The sequence below is a fragment of the Panthera tigris genome, chromosome B2 (assembly GCF_018350195.1).
Source record: "Panthera tigris isolate Pti1 chromosome B2, P.tigris_Pti1_mat1.1, whole genome shotgun sequence".
Taxonomy (NCBI): Eukaryota; Metazoa; Chordata; class Mammalia; order Carnivora; family Felidae; genus Panthera; species Panthera tigris.
In genome coordinates, this window is record NC_056664.1 from 50,235,091 (window position 1) to 50,250,896 (window position 15,806).

Below are 15,806 nucleotides of genomic sequence, written 5' to 3' on the forward strand. Positions count from 1 at the left end.
GGCTCAGAGCAGGAAGTCCTCAGCATGGAGGGAGTTCCAGCAGGACTAAATCTACGAGTCAAGGCTATTTCCCCAAAACCCTCTCTGCTCTAGAGGAAGGGGAGGGTAACTGTGATGTAGTCATACTTGAACATGCACTAGATGTCATGCACTATGGAAAGCAATAGTGTTTTTTAATCAAAAGACACTCCTCTCTGTTCACCTGGTGAAGACACCAGAGCTTGGTATCAGGTCACACTCCAAATGGATGGTATTATGGCATAATGATGCATCTGCAGGCAAATGGCTAAGATGCACAAAATAAATATAAGTACAGAGCACACAGAAGAGGCTGAAAGTGCAGAAGGGATCATATATATTCAAGAGGGCCACAAGTGAGAAGAGGAAGTACCTCTTTTGCACCAAATGGCTGCTTCTGTTTTCCATTATCCAAGGCATAGAGAAGATCAAAGGAGTCCTACCTGGGTTAGACCAGAGATAGGCACAGGGAGTTGGCTATTTGCATATGTGTATGCATATGCATATGTGCCTTGTTTGTATGGGAAGAAAAAAAAAATATGTATATATTCCATTGCTTCATTCTTTATCCCGCCATTATACCAATGTATGCCTTATGGCCTTCTTCACACCAGTTCCTTAAGTATCCTAACCAAAGTAATAGTAAATTAAACCTAATTTATAGTAAGAACCAAACTTGAGGCTATCAGTATATTCAAAGGGTAATGCAGTATTTGTCAAAGATGGCCTTTAAAATGGAAGAAAACAATTTTTTTTAAATGTTTATTTATTTTTGAGAGAGAGAGAGTGCAAGCAGGGGAGGGACAGAAAGAGAGAGAGAGACACAGAATCTGAAGAAGGCTTCAGGCTCTGAGCTGGCGGCACAGAGCCTGATGCGGGGCTCAAACCCATGAACTGTGAGGTCATGACCTGAGCCGAAGTCAGACGCTTAACTGAGTCACCCTGACGCCCCAAAAACAATTTGTGATGCGGATAAGTTTGGATGGCTTATCAGACAAATTAAAGATTGTTAACGCACACTAGAGTGGGCAGTTTCTAAGACTCAGCATAACTGAGTCATCGTGTTCGGACCCTCTGTTCTTCAGAGCACGCTCCAGCTCCCAGAAGGCCTGATTGTATGCTCCCATCTTGGAACCGGCTTAAGAATGTGCAAAGGCACAAGCAGTTATCAGAGAGTGACCTTTCGTCAGTGCACACAGGAAGACTTATGTCACCCTGAAAATATATGAACTGTGGGTCCTCTCTTCCTAAACATTCAGAGCCTTAAAAACACACCAGTGAAAAAAAGAAATAACAAACATCATTTTCTTACTGAACAGATGGGAAAAGTGAGTCACCGGAGCTGGTGAAGGTGGGGCGGTGGTTAATTATTCACAATCTTATAAGAATGTACTAGAGCTAATGTACTACTCTGCTCTACTCTGTCCCTCTCAATCCACACAGTTAAATCTTGGTTTGTGGTTCTAGTCCTTTCAAGTCCAGATGGACGCTGTTTCTCCTCTTAGACACCCTGTTTCTCCTCTATTTGGGTGAAATTATTATTTCCAAACTTATGTGGCATTTCCCTCATAGTGAGTCATTTTTCCTCCAGCCTCCAAGCCCCATGGCAAGCTCCCTCTGCACCCACGTGTAACACCCACCTCAACAAAGCTGCACCTTATCCTTGCTCAGTTCATCCCATTACATCGACTTGTACTGGGATACACCTAACCTCTTGCACTCTGGACCTTGTAACTTGCTTCCACTATAGGTCATGCTCCTTTGAGCACTAACTACCTCCTCCCATCAGTCAAGCTTTATCCGGTCCCTCACTGCTAACTCCTCTTTAATCCTACTAGAACAGATGCACTAATAAAATGAGGAGCATGAAGATTCTGGTCCCCCGTGTATCTAAGCGGCTTCACGTTCTATAGATCATACTTCAGGCCCAAAACAATCAGAGGAACAACGGCTAGGAAAAAAATTAACTGCAAACAGACTTTTAAAAATGACTAACGAAAACTGTATTTGTCAGCTGACATATGCTGTTTGTTAGACTGTATTTGAGTATAAGCCTTTTATAACTAGAAAGCATTTGTGAATATATCTGTAGAAGACCTAGCCTCCTGTTCTTTCCATTACTAAATTAGCTATTATTAGCCTTATACCGATGATTTCTTTTTTTTTTTTTTTTAATGTTTATTTATTTTTGAGACAGAGAGAGACAGAGCATGAACAGGGGAAGGTCAGAGAGAGGGAGACACAGAATCTGAGACAGGCTCCAGGCTCTGAGCTGTCAGCACAGAGCCCGACGCGGGGCTCGAACTCACGGACCGCGAGATCATGACCTGAGCCAAAGTCGGCCGCTTAACCGACTGAGCCACCCAGGCGCCCCTATACCGATGATTTCTATTCCTTGGTAACTAAAATTATAAGACCCTCGTGTCATGTACATTTATTATTCATCTCTATTTTGACAAAACATTATAATTTCCATATGAGAGGCAATACAGCATAGTGGTTAAGTGTGGAGACCAATCAGGTTGCCCAGTTTCAAATCCCAATTCTGTTCACTGTCTGGCAGATCACTTAGGCTCTCTGTGCCTTATTTTCCTAATCTGTAAAATAGGAAAAAATAGCATCTACCTTAAGGGCTTGTTTTGCAGGACCAAATTCGTTAATTTTGCAAAGCTCTTAGAGCTGTGCTTGGCACGCTGGCACCTTGCAAGACCTTGTCATTATTAGTAGTATGAATCCTTTCATTTTACCCCCCAACAGGGGGGTGGGCAGACACAGCTGCATTTTTTGCACAGAAGAATGAAGGCTTATGAAGCTAGTCATGCACTTCACCTGTGAGGAGCTAGTGCTAAGCTCTGATCCAGTTCTTAGCCAGGTACGTGTTCTGCTGATGTGTGCACTGGAGCTTGCAACAATAAGCCCACTTCTTCCTCTGGGCTTCTGATTCACAATGGAAACGCTTACAGCTGGGTCATTCAGACATCATGCAAAGGCCAAGTGCTATCTAGATAAGAATCTTCCTGTTCAAAACTGCTTGGCTTCCAGAAGACAGGAACAGACCTTCGATTTAATTTCAGGGTACCCCATGCCAGTCGAATAAAAGAGGGATTTTTCCCTTTCATCCCGGCAGAAACTGTGTTGTGCTTACTTTTCATTAACAACCCTTGGGCAAGGGAAAACATCCAGCCACAAAGAAGGCTTTCTCTCCTCCGCCACATTCTGTTAATGATGAACCTGATATGAATATATGGAAATAACCAGTGAATACCTAAGCACTCTGAATTTATGCAGTGTGCCTTCCTGCTGTGGAAGTTGTAGCTTCACAGATATTACTGATTTAAACCTACAATGTTTTCCTCAAGAAGGCCATTAGGACAGCAACATACAGAAAGGCCAAGGGCTGACTCAAGGTCATGCAATGCAAGGCAGTAGTGAAACACAGAAGCAGAGAACCACTTCTTAGGGCAAAACACTGTTGTCCAAGCCAGCTAAGGCATTCTTGATTGCTTGCACAGGTAAGTGTGAGCTGGATATTTGTAAGGGCAGGTCAAGGATGAAGAAAGGCTTGCATTAATTATTTAATTCTGACAAAGTACATATGCTTTGGCATTGCTCAATCAGTACCAAGTGGAGTCATGTTTTCATTCCCTGGGGCGGGGTGGGGGGGGGGAAGTACTCAGTGACATGAACTATGGCCATAGCAACTACCTGCAGCGCTCTTCTCCCCTCTCAAAGGAGTCTACTCTCTAGGGGCAGAATGCACCTTCTCACAGTGAGAACAAGCTAACAAGACAAATCTTACAGCTGATTTAGATGATTTTTTTCCCCATTACTGGAGGAAAGGGATAGATACTACGGAGTTACATGTGCACTTAACCAGAGTCAAGTCAATACCACATAAAAACCATTATACAGTTTCTGAAAATCATGTATCAATAAAAATGAAATAAGACCTGTAAAATTAATATCCATCCCACCTACAATTATTATTGCTATTTTTTTCACCTCTTATTCCTTTGTTTTCCTTGAGAGAAGATGGGTTTTTCTAGTGGAGCATGGCAAATGGGCACAGATATCTGAGCTAATCTCCTCCCTGCTTTGTTGCAGTGGAGTCTTTGACAGGGCTTCAAACCTCTCTGAACCTCAGTTTCTTCTTCTTTGGAAGGAATAGCTACCATCTGTCCTTTCTAAGAAGTTGGCAAGGAAATAAGAAAGGTGACAGATGAAATGTTATTAAGCTTAAACTAGAACTGGGCACTCAACAGCTGGGGAGAAGTGTCCACAAGAATATTTGGTAGCAGCAGTTGTGCTAAGAGCAAAGGTATTCTGACTTGCTGCATGAACTGAGCCTTCCCTTGCACTGTCTTCACATGCAATCCAAGTGTCCAAGGAGTGTGAGAGAAACTGAGAGTGCAGAGCTTCAAAGAGCTGTTGTGTCACAATAGTATCTGGATGCTAAATTACAGGATACAAATATGTATTGCATGTGCACACATTCATGGGCATTTGTGGGTGTGGATGTGTGCATGTGTGAGTGTGTGTGTGTGTTCATTTGATGGGATTAGATAGAGACCCAGGTAGAAGGCTACAAGTTCTTTCTGGCAACAAATACCTGAATCTCATGAAAAGCAACCGAAAGGAAAAGAAGGGAAAGCCAATGAATACTAACTTTCTTTTAGGTCTACTTCTCAGTTTCCAGTACTGAGCAAACAGCCCAGTAACTCAGATGCTATGACTGTCCCTGTGTGAAAACATTCTGGTTGACCTTTCTCTTTTGAGAATCTAATTTATAGTAAGAACCAAAGTGAGAACTTTGATCTCTCATCATATTCTTTTCCCAGGCTCTTAAACCTCGTAAGTTACCCTTCTCCCCCTATTTGTCCCTCAGACACCACACCAGAAGTTTTTCATGTTTTGCAAATTCATGCCATCCTTCATGAATCCTGGTAACTGAAGGTTCTATCAATGCCAGCAGATCAGGCTGACCTTCCCCCCCGCCACACACACACATAATTATTTCTCTATTGTAGTAAGAATATTTAAGGTTTACTCTCTTAGCAACTTTCAAGTATATACCACAGTATTATTAGTTATAATCACAACACTATACATTATATCCTTATTCATCTTCTAACTGAAAGTTTGTACTTTTTGACCAACATCTCCCTACTCTCCGCACCCCCCAGCCCCTGTTAACTACCCTTCTATTCTCTGTCTCTGCAAATTTGACTTTTTTAGATTTCACACATAAGTGATATCATGCTGTATTTGTCTTTCTCTGACTTGTTTCATTTGAACATGATGTCCTTGGGTCCATCCAAGTATTATCAATTATAATTAACCTATAACATTGTGTGAGAAATTCTCAGTCATTATTGTTTCAAATATTTGTTCCGTTCTTTTCTCTCTTCTCCTTCTGGTATTCCCATTACATGTATGTTTCACCTATGTAGTTGCCCCACAGGTCTTGAGTATTCTGTTCTGGGTTTTTTTCCCCCCATATTTTTTCTCCTTGTTTTTCAGTTTTGGAGGTGTTTACTGAGATAGCCTCAAGCTCAGAGATTCTTTTCCTCATCTGTATCCAGTCTACCAATAAGCCCATCAATGACATTCTTCATTTCTATTACAATGTGTTAGATCTCTAGCATTTTTTTAATCCTAAGAATTTCCATCTCTCTGCTCAAATTGCCTGTGTGTTCTTGCATGCTGTCTACTCTATCCATTAGAGCCCTGAGTATTTTAATCATAGGTGTCTTAAATTCCTGGTCTGACAGTTTCAACAACACTGTCATACTGAGACTGGTTCTGATGCTTGCCTGTCTCTTCAACCTTAATTTTTTGCCTTTTAGTATGCCTTCTGTTTTTTTCTTCAGAGCCAGACATGTTGTGCTGGGTAGATGGAAGTGCTCTAAATGGGCCTTTATTAATGTGTTGGTGAGGTTTGAGGAGAATGAAGAAGCTCTGGGGTCCTATGATTAGGTCTCAGTCTTTTGGTGAGCCTGTGGAGGCTGACCTTTTACTAAAAACTTTTCACTGGAATTGGTTCACAAGTGGACTCAGTCTTGCATATTACTCGATTATTCAGTATGTGCCAAGGCTGACATGGATTTGCACAGATAGCCTCTCTGTGTGTTTCATTTAGTCTCTAACCAAAGGACTACTTAGAGGGGAAGAGGGAGGCTGGGAAGGATCCCAGGTGACCTATGCCACCAGCTGTGACACAATGTCTTTTCTACTCACTGCCAATTTGGGTCAAATCTGTACCGACTGTATTATCAAAGGGCTTCCACCCAGGTTCCTTATTGGGTAATGAAACTCATCTGCTGGCACAATATTTGCAATGGCAACAATATCCTTAGGCTGGGGGTGAGTGGCTTTCTGCCTATGCAAGATCAAACGCTTGGCGCATCTGTCTATAAAGTTAAAGTGACTTCAGATGACCCCCTACAGAACTCTTGGCTACACCAATGGACACGTCCATCTCATGGCTCTGTGTTTATAAGAAGGTGGGTCTGTGTCCAGTTAGTGGCAGAGATGTAGTAACACCCCAGGTATTTGCTAGAAAATATAGCCTCAAAGTCATTGCTACTCAATACCTTTCAAAAGCTCAACCAAGAACAATAGTATTTATTGGAGAATTTCCTGAAGGGTATGTGGCCATCCATTCCTCTAGATATTCTAAATCTCTCCTTGAACTATGCAGACCATCCCTACAATGAATCATACTGGGCCCCATTAGAACTGTTTTCTCTGATCAGGTGATGTAACTGGCCTAGAAAGAGGGATACAACATGAAACTGCTCTATGTAACTTGTCACTTCATTTTTGCCATGAAGTCACATTACATACTGTCACGTCTATAAGGATCCACGAGAGAAACCTCTCTGGTCTTAGTTCTAAGAACAGTTCTGCTTCTCTTGGGCAACTGGACTGTTTTTACCGGATTGGGGCGGGGGGAGTGGGTAACTATGTTGGATGCAGTTGGTCATGTTTCCCATTTTGCTCAGAATGCTCAGAATTAAATCTGTAGCCTGCTTCTTTTACTAATCAGAACTTGCTGACGTGCATTTTGCTGATTAACTCCCCTGCTCCCCCCAGCTATATCTACACCTTGTTTTGTCTTTGTCTTTCTTTGCTCATTTTTAATTGATTTTATTTTCCTGTGTTGAATAAATTTTGTTAGACCATTTTTTAATGGTTTTGAACAAACTGAAATATATTAGGAAAATGAGAAGCCACAGCAAAGCAGCAGATTAAACATAACACGTGAAATTTCTCTGAATTCTAATCTTAGGTTTCTCATTAATACACCAGATAATGAGCAGGAATAAATTTTAGATCTATGACAAGCTTAATGTTAAAGCCTAAAGAATAAGAACACACAGACATGATAAATAATGAGAGAAATTCAGAAATCAAGTTATGAAAGATAATGTATTCCAAAACCCACTGTCAGCCTCTCAACTCTTTCAGCCTTTTCTGGGAGTCCATTACAAAAGGCCCTGATGCTTCCTGTATCTTCTACCTGATGACAACATTTCACTGCTATTAAAAAACACAGTACTCCAAATCACCTACCGTGTTTGTGAATAAATGCAAGTCCTTGTAATATCTGATACATGATATTCCTTATAGCAGATTCAGGAAACAACTTATTTCTGTATGGGGCAGAGGAGGAAAAAAGTCGTAAGTCTAGATTTACATATGAATCTGAATACCCTGTGTTCATGCTCTTTTGGTTATATAGTAAGATTTTAAGAAAATATTTGTTCAGACACTAATCTGACCAGATCCTCTGATAATAAAGACCAAAGAGAAACAACCACTTGTCCACACAAGATGGCTACCTTGTAAACACTGGTGTATTGGTATATTGGTAATTAGTATATTCAGTTATGTTACAAAGAAGATTAAAAATCATAGTAACCACCACCCCCAAATCCCTCCAATCTATCATATAAAAATCTTCTCTCTTCATAATATAAAACAAAACTTCAAAAATTTTAATGGGGACAATCTGAGGCCTTCCAGATAAAGTCCTTATGAAACATAGTGGATCCTGCCATATTCCCTTGGTTGGGCAAACCTTACAGCTTCAGTGTTCGTAGTGACAATGAGGATAGTATTTGTTCACCGAATCCACACAGAGAAGCTGTGAACGGCACTCACTTGCTACTAGAAAAATATACCCCCAGGGTTCTACATGGTTCACTTTCAGAGTTAAAAATGACCATAGCAGGTGAGTTTTTTATTAGTGTCCTCTTCCCAACACACAAGCCCCTGAGCACTATAGCAACAAAGGAAGTGCAGTCAACCTACAAGTTTTCAGTGGAGGTCTCAAAATAAACAAAGCTGTCACACCCTGACCTGTAATGGTTCTGCCCATGTTTCCTTGTGGGAATGAGAGCTGCAGAGGACCTGTTCAATCTGAGCTTCTCTGCGTGAATAACCCACCGAAACATGAAAACGGCTGCATTGAAAGTAGCTTCTGTGATGCTATCATGAGGCCTCCAAAGCAGGAATGTGGGTTGGGCCCCTCATCTAACGGGCAGCTTTAAACAGTGAAGCCTAAGTAGCACGACTGCAACAAACAAAAACAAAAAGAAAACCCATCCACTTTGCAATATTTATTTCTAAAGTCATGATGACCAGACTGTACCTTTCTTTAATGAGCTGGTAAAGATTTTCCTTCATGTACTCGAAGATAAAATAAAGATGATCATTTTCCCTGATAACTTCTTTTAATTTTACAACATTGGCGTGGTTGAGCTTCTTTAAAGACTGAAAGGCAAGGGGGAAAACACAAAAAATTGGAGGAAATCTGCTGTTGAGAAAGAAAAGTAATCCCACATATACTTAGGAAGAAACATCTAATTCCAGAACCTCAGAAATGCCGCAATTCCTATTTTATTGACAATTTAACAAATGGTATTTCTCTGAAGTCAATAACAACTTTATGTAGAAAACTGTTTTGATTAGCTGACTAGAAAGTAAGCACTTGATTATTACTGGTATTTCTGGCTGCATCCTGCACCAGGCAAGGGGCCAGAACTATTTTAGGTGCAGTCCCTCCAGATGATGGAATTCATGCCATGAAAATGGCCAGAAGGGAACCAACTGGAAGCTGAAGCTTTGGTTGTTCGTATTAGAGAAGGCAGCTGCTCTGGGCTGAGATGACCAGCCAACAGTCTGCAGACCCTTTGGACAGGAAATTGTTCAAATAGACAACAGGCTCATAGCCCAAGGCTCTCAATTTCCCTCTGACTCATGTGTGTCCATGAGGCACACAGCACTCCTTACGATGTGAGTTTTAAAGGAGAAAGGAGGAGGAGAAATCTCACTGCAAAGACCCTGAAGTGAGATGGGAGAAATAGCTCCGCTTCTAAGAACAGCAAAGGCGAAAATGTCAGGCAGGGGATGAGAAACAAGAGGGTGGCTCAGAAGACGGGGCGTGACCTGATTCTTCATCTTGGCGCACATGCAGTCTTCCTGTTCCTGGCACATCCATGTGAGTACAGCCACGCGTAAACTATTTTCTGTTTGCATTATTAATTTTGTTGATGGGGAAATAGTACACTTTTGTATTTGTGAGCAGCAATCCTGTTCATGTACGACAGCTAGAGAAACTGCTGGTTTGCTCACCAGATGGTCAGAACGTGATTGACAGTCTCCTTCAAGGGAGCCTCAAAGGGCCGCTGGACAGTGGGATGAGCTCTTCAATTCCAAAAGGCTTTTCCTCACAGAAGTGACTCCAATAATAATACACTGTAAAGCCCTCCTTATGTTTGACATAGCATGAGTAGGGGTCCAGCAGAGAGAGAGGGAGACACAGAATCTGATGCAGGCTCCAGGCTCTGAGCTATCAGCACAGAGCCCGATGGGGGGCTCAAACTCACAAATCGCGAGATCATGACCTGAGCCAAAGTTGGACGCTCAACCGACTGAGTCACCCAGGTGCCCCTGCAAATATCCAAATCTAGAAAGACAGTCAGTAATAACGCACCCAAAGAATCAGAGGTTGGGAGTGCTATAATATGATAGAGTAACTTCAAGCAGCTGGGAAGGGAGAGGAAATGTGGCCAGTGAATGAGAACAAAATAAAACTCTTCAGGAGGTTCTTCCCTGAAAGACAAGCTCCCACCAAGGAGCCCCTCTGGCAGGAAATCCTCAACCAAAGGACAGATCCTTCTAGAATCACCCAACGTGGCTGATTACCTGTTTCAGTTAAGTTGGCTTCCAGGTTCTCCAAAAGTAACAAGCACAAACATTGCTTGGCTTGTAAGTATTCACCCTGTGGCCTTCTTTTCTACCTATTTGCTTAAAACGCATCACTGCAATGGCTGAGATACCCAGTGGATAAGCAGAATGAATGGGGCAAATTAATTCAGGGGAAAATGAAGTAGGTTTTTAAGCTTTTCGAGAAGGGGATTCTAGGCAAGGAGTAGGGTACCTTCCATGCTTGGCCTGATATATGTTTTGAGCGCAAATTGCTGGCTAAGAAGTCTAAGAAGGGCTAGCAGTTCTTGTTTGTTTGTTTGTTTCTTCTTCTTCTTTTAATGTTTATTTTGAGAGAGAAAGAGAGCTTGAGAGGTCGAGTGGAGGAGGGGCAGAGAGAGAGGGAGAATGAGAGAATCCTGAGCAGGCTCCATGCTGTCAGCATAGAGCCCAATGCAGGGTTCAAGCCCACGAACTGTGAGTTCATGACCTGAGCCGAAACCAAGAGTCAGACACTTAACCGACTGAGCCACCCCCGTGCCCCTTGCAGTTTTTTTCTGAGCAAGGATCACAGGCAAGTTAAAGTCTACATTAGTTTAATATAAAAGGGATTAATTGTATGGGGGGGAATTTCATGTGACTCATTTTACAGATAGAAGGCATCTTATTTTGGCCCAGGAAGAGTTTACAAGGAGAGGAAAAGACAGGACAATTAGAGCAGAGAAGCAGAAATAGCAAATTAAACCCAGGTCAGCAGTCCTGATAGAGATTATTTATCCCCGTTTGGGTGACGGTTCTTAACTATTAACAAAACTGCAATGTATTGCTCCCCAAAGGTACCCTGGGGCAGAAGACACAGTCCTTGCCTAGATGAGGCAAACAGCCTAATAGGGAAGAGAGGACATGAATACAAAATCCATAAAACAGAATAAGGGAGATCTTCTTAGGGTCAAGAGAATGACAGAGACAAGGAACATCAGAAACATTTCAAGAAGGAGTAATCAGCAAACCCTGAGTGGTCAGTGAGTATGTCATCTGAAATGTGACTTGAAGGAAGAGTAGCATCCAGATAAAGAAGTCAGTGGAAGGGAAAGAGTGAGTCCTGAAAGAAGCCCTTCTTAGGTATGGGCGTGGGAGTGGAGGGGCAGTCGGCTATGCCTGAGGGATGAGAACTACCCCAGTTAGGTTCTGAAGGAGGCTCACCCAGAAGACTTCAACTGGGGAAGTGGGCAGGGAAGGCACTGTTTGGATGCCAGGTATACACCCACTGAAGCTAACAAATGTGGGTTTGAAACAAAGCTCTGTGGCTTAGAGTTGTATTTACCTCAAGCCAAGTTACTGAGTCTCTGGGCCTGAGCTATTCTCAGCAGCAAACTCAAGATACTAAAATTTTCCTCATGGGGTAGTTGTGACGATAAAATAAGACAGTACATGTAAAGCACCTAAGGTGCTTCCTGGCTCATAATAGCTTCTCAGTAAACGGTACATAGTGTGTGAACAGCTGAATGTAATGGAGATCTTTCTGGGAGCAGCACACAGGAGGGGTGAGATATGGAGGGAGTGAGGTCACACAGGCCACCTGCAATGAGCTGCAGTTTGTGGGTGAAGGAGTAAATGATAATTAACAGAAGAGGGGGAAAACAGGACAACTGGGGAAGCAGACATTCTAGAAAATTTAGGCACTGATATCCACTAAGCAGCTGGATATATGGGGCTGAAACAGGTGTCAGCAAGCTTTTCTTAAAGGGACTGAGAATAAATATTTTAGGCTTTCGAGGCTATGTAGTCCCTGCTGCAACTACTCAACCTTGCCATCAAAGCGTGAAATCAGCCATAGGCACTACAGAAACAAGTGGGCATGGCTGTGTTCCAATAAAATTGTATTTACAGGAACAGGACGTGGCCACTCATCAACCCTTGGTCTAATGCGTACACAGGATAAGAGATTTGGTGAGACCACTGAAGCAAGGCAAAGATATGAAATTACTCAGGAGGAGGTTCAGAGCAAAGAAGAAAATTGCTAAGGATGGAATGTAAGAAATCATCACTATTTAAAGGGTGAACCACGGAGCACTTGGTGAGGCAAGAAAGAGGTGGGACAGCTGGACAAAAGCAGAGTTACACAGTCCTGGGAGAGGACAGCATCCAACACCACAGGCATAAAAATGTCTGAAAAAATGAACTGGATTTGGCAACAGGTGACTTTTAGGACAGCAGCTTCAGTAGAGTTGCAGGGGCAAATGCAAGATTCAATTACATGGAAAGTCCATGGCAGGTGGGGAAATGATGGCAAAGGGAAAAGTCTGGAAGACTAAGCAAGGAAAGGGAAGGGGTGGAAGCTCCCGGAGAGAGAAGGCTGAGGCTGATTAGGGAGAATGGCAGGCACATATATTTATTTATAGGCTGAAGAGAAGGAGCCAGTGGAAAGGAAGAGCTTAAAGAAATGGGAAGGTCCAGGGACGCTTGGGTGGCTCAGTTGGTTAGGCAGCAGGCTCTTGATTTCGGCTCATGTCATGATCTCATGGTCGTGGGATTGAGTCCGATGTCAGGATCCGTGCTGAGTTTGGAGCCTGCTTGAGATTCTCTCTCTCTCTCTCTCTCTCTCTCTCTTTCTCTTTCTCTCTTTCTCAAAACAGACAAACTTAAAAAAAATAAAAGAAATGGGATGATTCACAATAGCCAGAAGGTGGGGAGCAACCCAAGTGTCCACCAATGGATGAATGGATAAACAAAATGTGGTCTATACCTACAGTGGAATATGATTCTGCCTTAAAAAGGAAGGAAATTCTGACACACACTAAGACATGAACCTTGAAGAAGCTTGAAGACTTTATGCTAAGTGAAATAAACCAGTCACAAAAAGACAAATGCTGTAATGATTCCACTTACATGAGGTACCCAGAGTGGTCAAAGTCATAGAGACAGAGAGTAGAATGGCAGTTGCCAAGGGTTGGGGGATTGGTCACGAGAAGTTACTGTTTTGTAGGTAAAGAGTTTCAGGTTTACAAGAGGAAGGGAGTTTTAGAGGTGCATGGAGGTGAAGGCTGCATAGCAGTATGAGCGTATGTGATACCAGCAAATGTACACTTACAAACTGGTAATAGGGTACATTTTACATATGTGTGTTTCATCACAATTTGAAAGAAAAAGGACATTAGTGGGAAACTGTGAGATCAAAATAAATCCGTGGTTTATCTCATACCAAAGTTTAAAAAAGTATATTCACCAATATAATGGCATGGGAACCTTCTCCCTTGAGCTATTAGCTGTATAATGTTGTCATTTGCCCCCTTTTGTTGGCATCAATGAAACAATTCAAACAGCATGACTAATTCCAATCAATCACAAATCTAAGCATGTATAAAGCTATTTTAATCAACCATACATAAATTATCCCCTGGTGTATTAATAAATACCTTAACCTCCCGAAGGTTCATGCATTCCTCCCAGGAATAAAACTTTCTTTTCATTCTAAAAGAGAACAAAGAAACAAATAGCATGCTTATTCCCAGTAACAGGCTAAACTTTCTTGTTCAAAAATGTTTCCATTCTAAATCCAGTGAATAGTGCTTAGAGTTGGTTTCAATTTCTACCAAATATTACACTATCCAAAACAGCATTCTATTTGACAGTTTGGCAGTGCGATTGATGCTACATCACAAAGCTTCCCCAAAGGGATGGTACAGTGCAGTCCAAGGAGGCTTCACCTGCTGTCTTGTTCTATCACTAATTGGCTAACCTTGCCCTGGAGGCAAATCCCTCAGGCTTATTTGATCTATAATAGAGCTCTCCAATAGAACTTTCTGTACTGATGGGAATGCTCTGTACTATCCAGTATGGTAGCCACTGGACTAGACACATATGGGTACTGTGTAGTGGAATATGGCTAGCACAATATAGGAACTTCATTTTTAATAACATTTAAATTTAAATGCCATTTGGTTACTTGCCACCCTGTTGGACAACACAGTTCTAGACCCTCTGGTATAGGGGTTGGCAAATGATGGCCCATGAGCCAACTGCACCCCACCATCTGTTTTCATGCAGCCTGTGAGCTAAGAATGATTTATCATATTTTTATTAAAAAAAATTTTTTTTATTAAAATTTATTTATTTTTTGAGAGTCAGAGAGAGACAGAGCACGAGCAGGGGAGGTGCAGAGAGAGGGAGACACAGAATCGGAAGCAGGCTCCAGGCTCTGAGCTGTCAGCAAAGAGCCCGCTGTGGGGCTCGAACCCACGAACCGTGAGATCATGACCTGAGCCGAAGTCAGTCGCCCAACCAACTGAGCCACCCAGGTGCCCCAATTTATCATATTTTTAAATGGGTGGGGAAAAAAAATCAAAAGAAAAATAAGATCTCATGATAGGTAATAATTTTATGAAATTCAAATTTCAGCTTCCATAAAGAGTTTTATTGGAATACAACCACACTCATTCATTTATACATAGCCTATGGCTGCTTTTACACGATAGCAGAACTGAGTTGTGATAGAGACCATATGGCCTACAAAGCCTGAAATATTTACTGCATAGCCGTGTACAGAAAAAGTTTGCCAACCCCGGCCTACAGCCTGAGGGGAGAGAGAGAGAACTCTATGGGCCAACCAGAAATCCAAGTTTCAAGGTTATATCTTTCATTGCACTGCAATCACATGGTCTCCTTTGGCTCTTCCAGCAGCCCCAGGAAATAGATGGGGCAAGTGAGGAAACGAAGAAACAGAAAAGTCATGTCATTTTTCCCAAGGTCTCACTGTTGGCCAATAAGAAACCAACTTCCATCTCTCCACCTCACTCTCATACTCTGTCCCCAGCATCATACCGTCTGCTAGCATAGTAACCAGTTCCTTTGTTCATGCCCCAAATATTATTTAGCCCCCAACCACGTGGCAGGGGCTTTGCCTGCACTGGAGATATAATGAAAGGGGCATCCCTCATGGAACTGACATTGCAGTGGGAAGGCAGGCATTTAATCACTTTCTGTGCTGAGTGCTAGGAAGGAACGGCACAGGACATGGTGAGAGCGGACCCCAAAGTGACCTAATTTAGCCTGGTGTGTCAGGAAGCACTTGTGGAATGAGGTGATGTTTCAATTAAGACCTGAAAGATCAATTGGCCTATGAAGGTGGGAGGTAGGGAATATCATGTGAAGACTGGGGCAGAAAGATATTTGGTGAGTTCAAGAAGCTGAAAGGCCAGAGTGGCTAGAACAAAATTGACAGTGGGGTAGTGACAGGAGAGAAAGCTGAAGAAATCAGGCAGTGGCCAAGTGATATGGCAAGTTTTAGGTCCCATTAAAAACCGGGAGCTTGATCCTAAAATTGCTAGGAAGATACTGCAAACTGCTGTAGTTTGGGTTCCTCTGAAAGCAGAGCCTGAGGCAAGGACTTGGGTGCAGGTAGTTTATTTGGGACGAGATTCCAGAAAGCCAGGGCAAGGAACAGAGAAACTGGGAATGGAGGGATGGGAAACCCACTAAAGGGTGCGTTACTGAGCTGATACCAAGGTGGGCAACTGGGGCTCAGTCCTGCTGGGGACCTTCTAAAGACCTGTGTGGAAGGTGCCCTGGTTGAGAGT

The 15,806-nt window shown here is 42.5% G+C and overlaps 1 protein-coding gene across 2 annotated transcripts in view; it reads right to left on the minus strand.

Moving 5' to 3' along the window:
• The window catches only part of CILK1 (ciliogenesis associated kinase 1), a 55,933-nt gene that overhangs the window by 16,595 nt on the left and 23,532 nt on the right, over window positions 1–15,806 (minus strand). For both annotated transcript variants that reach the window (XM_042986560.1, XM_015543550.2), the window contains exons 3-5: window positions 13,647–13,701; window positions 8,675–8,796; window positions 7,594–7,673 (exon numbers count right to left, since the gene is read on the minus strand). In XM_042986560.1, coding sequence (XP_042842494.1) covers window positions 7,594–7,673; window positions 8,675–8,796; window positions 13,647–13,701 — 257 coding nt within the window. The remainder of the gene's footprint in view (window positions 1–7,593; window positions 7,674–8,674; window positions 8,797–13,646; window positions 13,702–15,806) is intronic.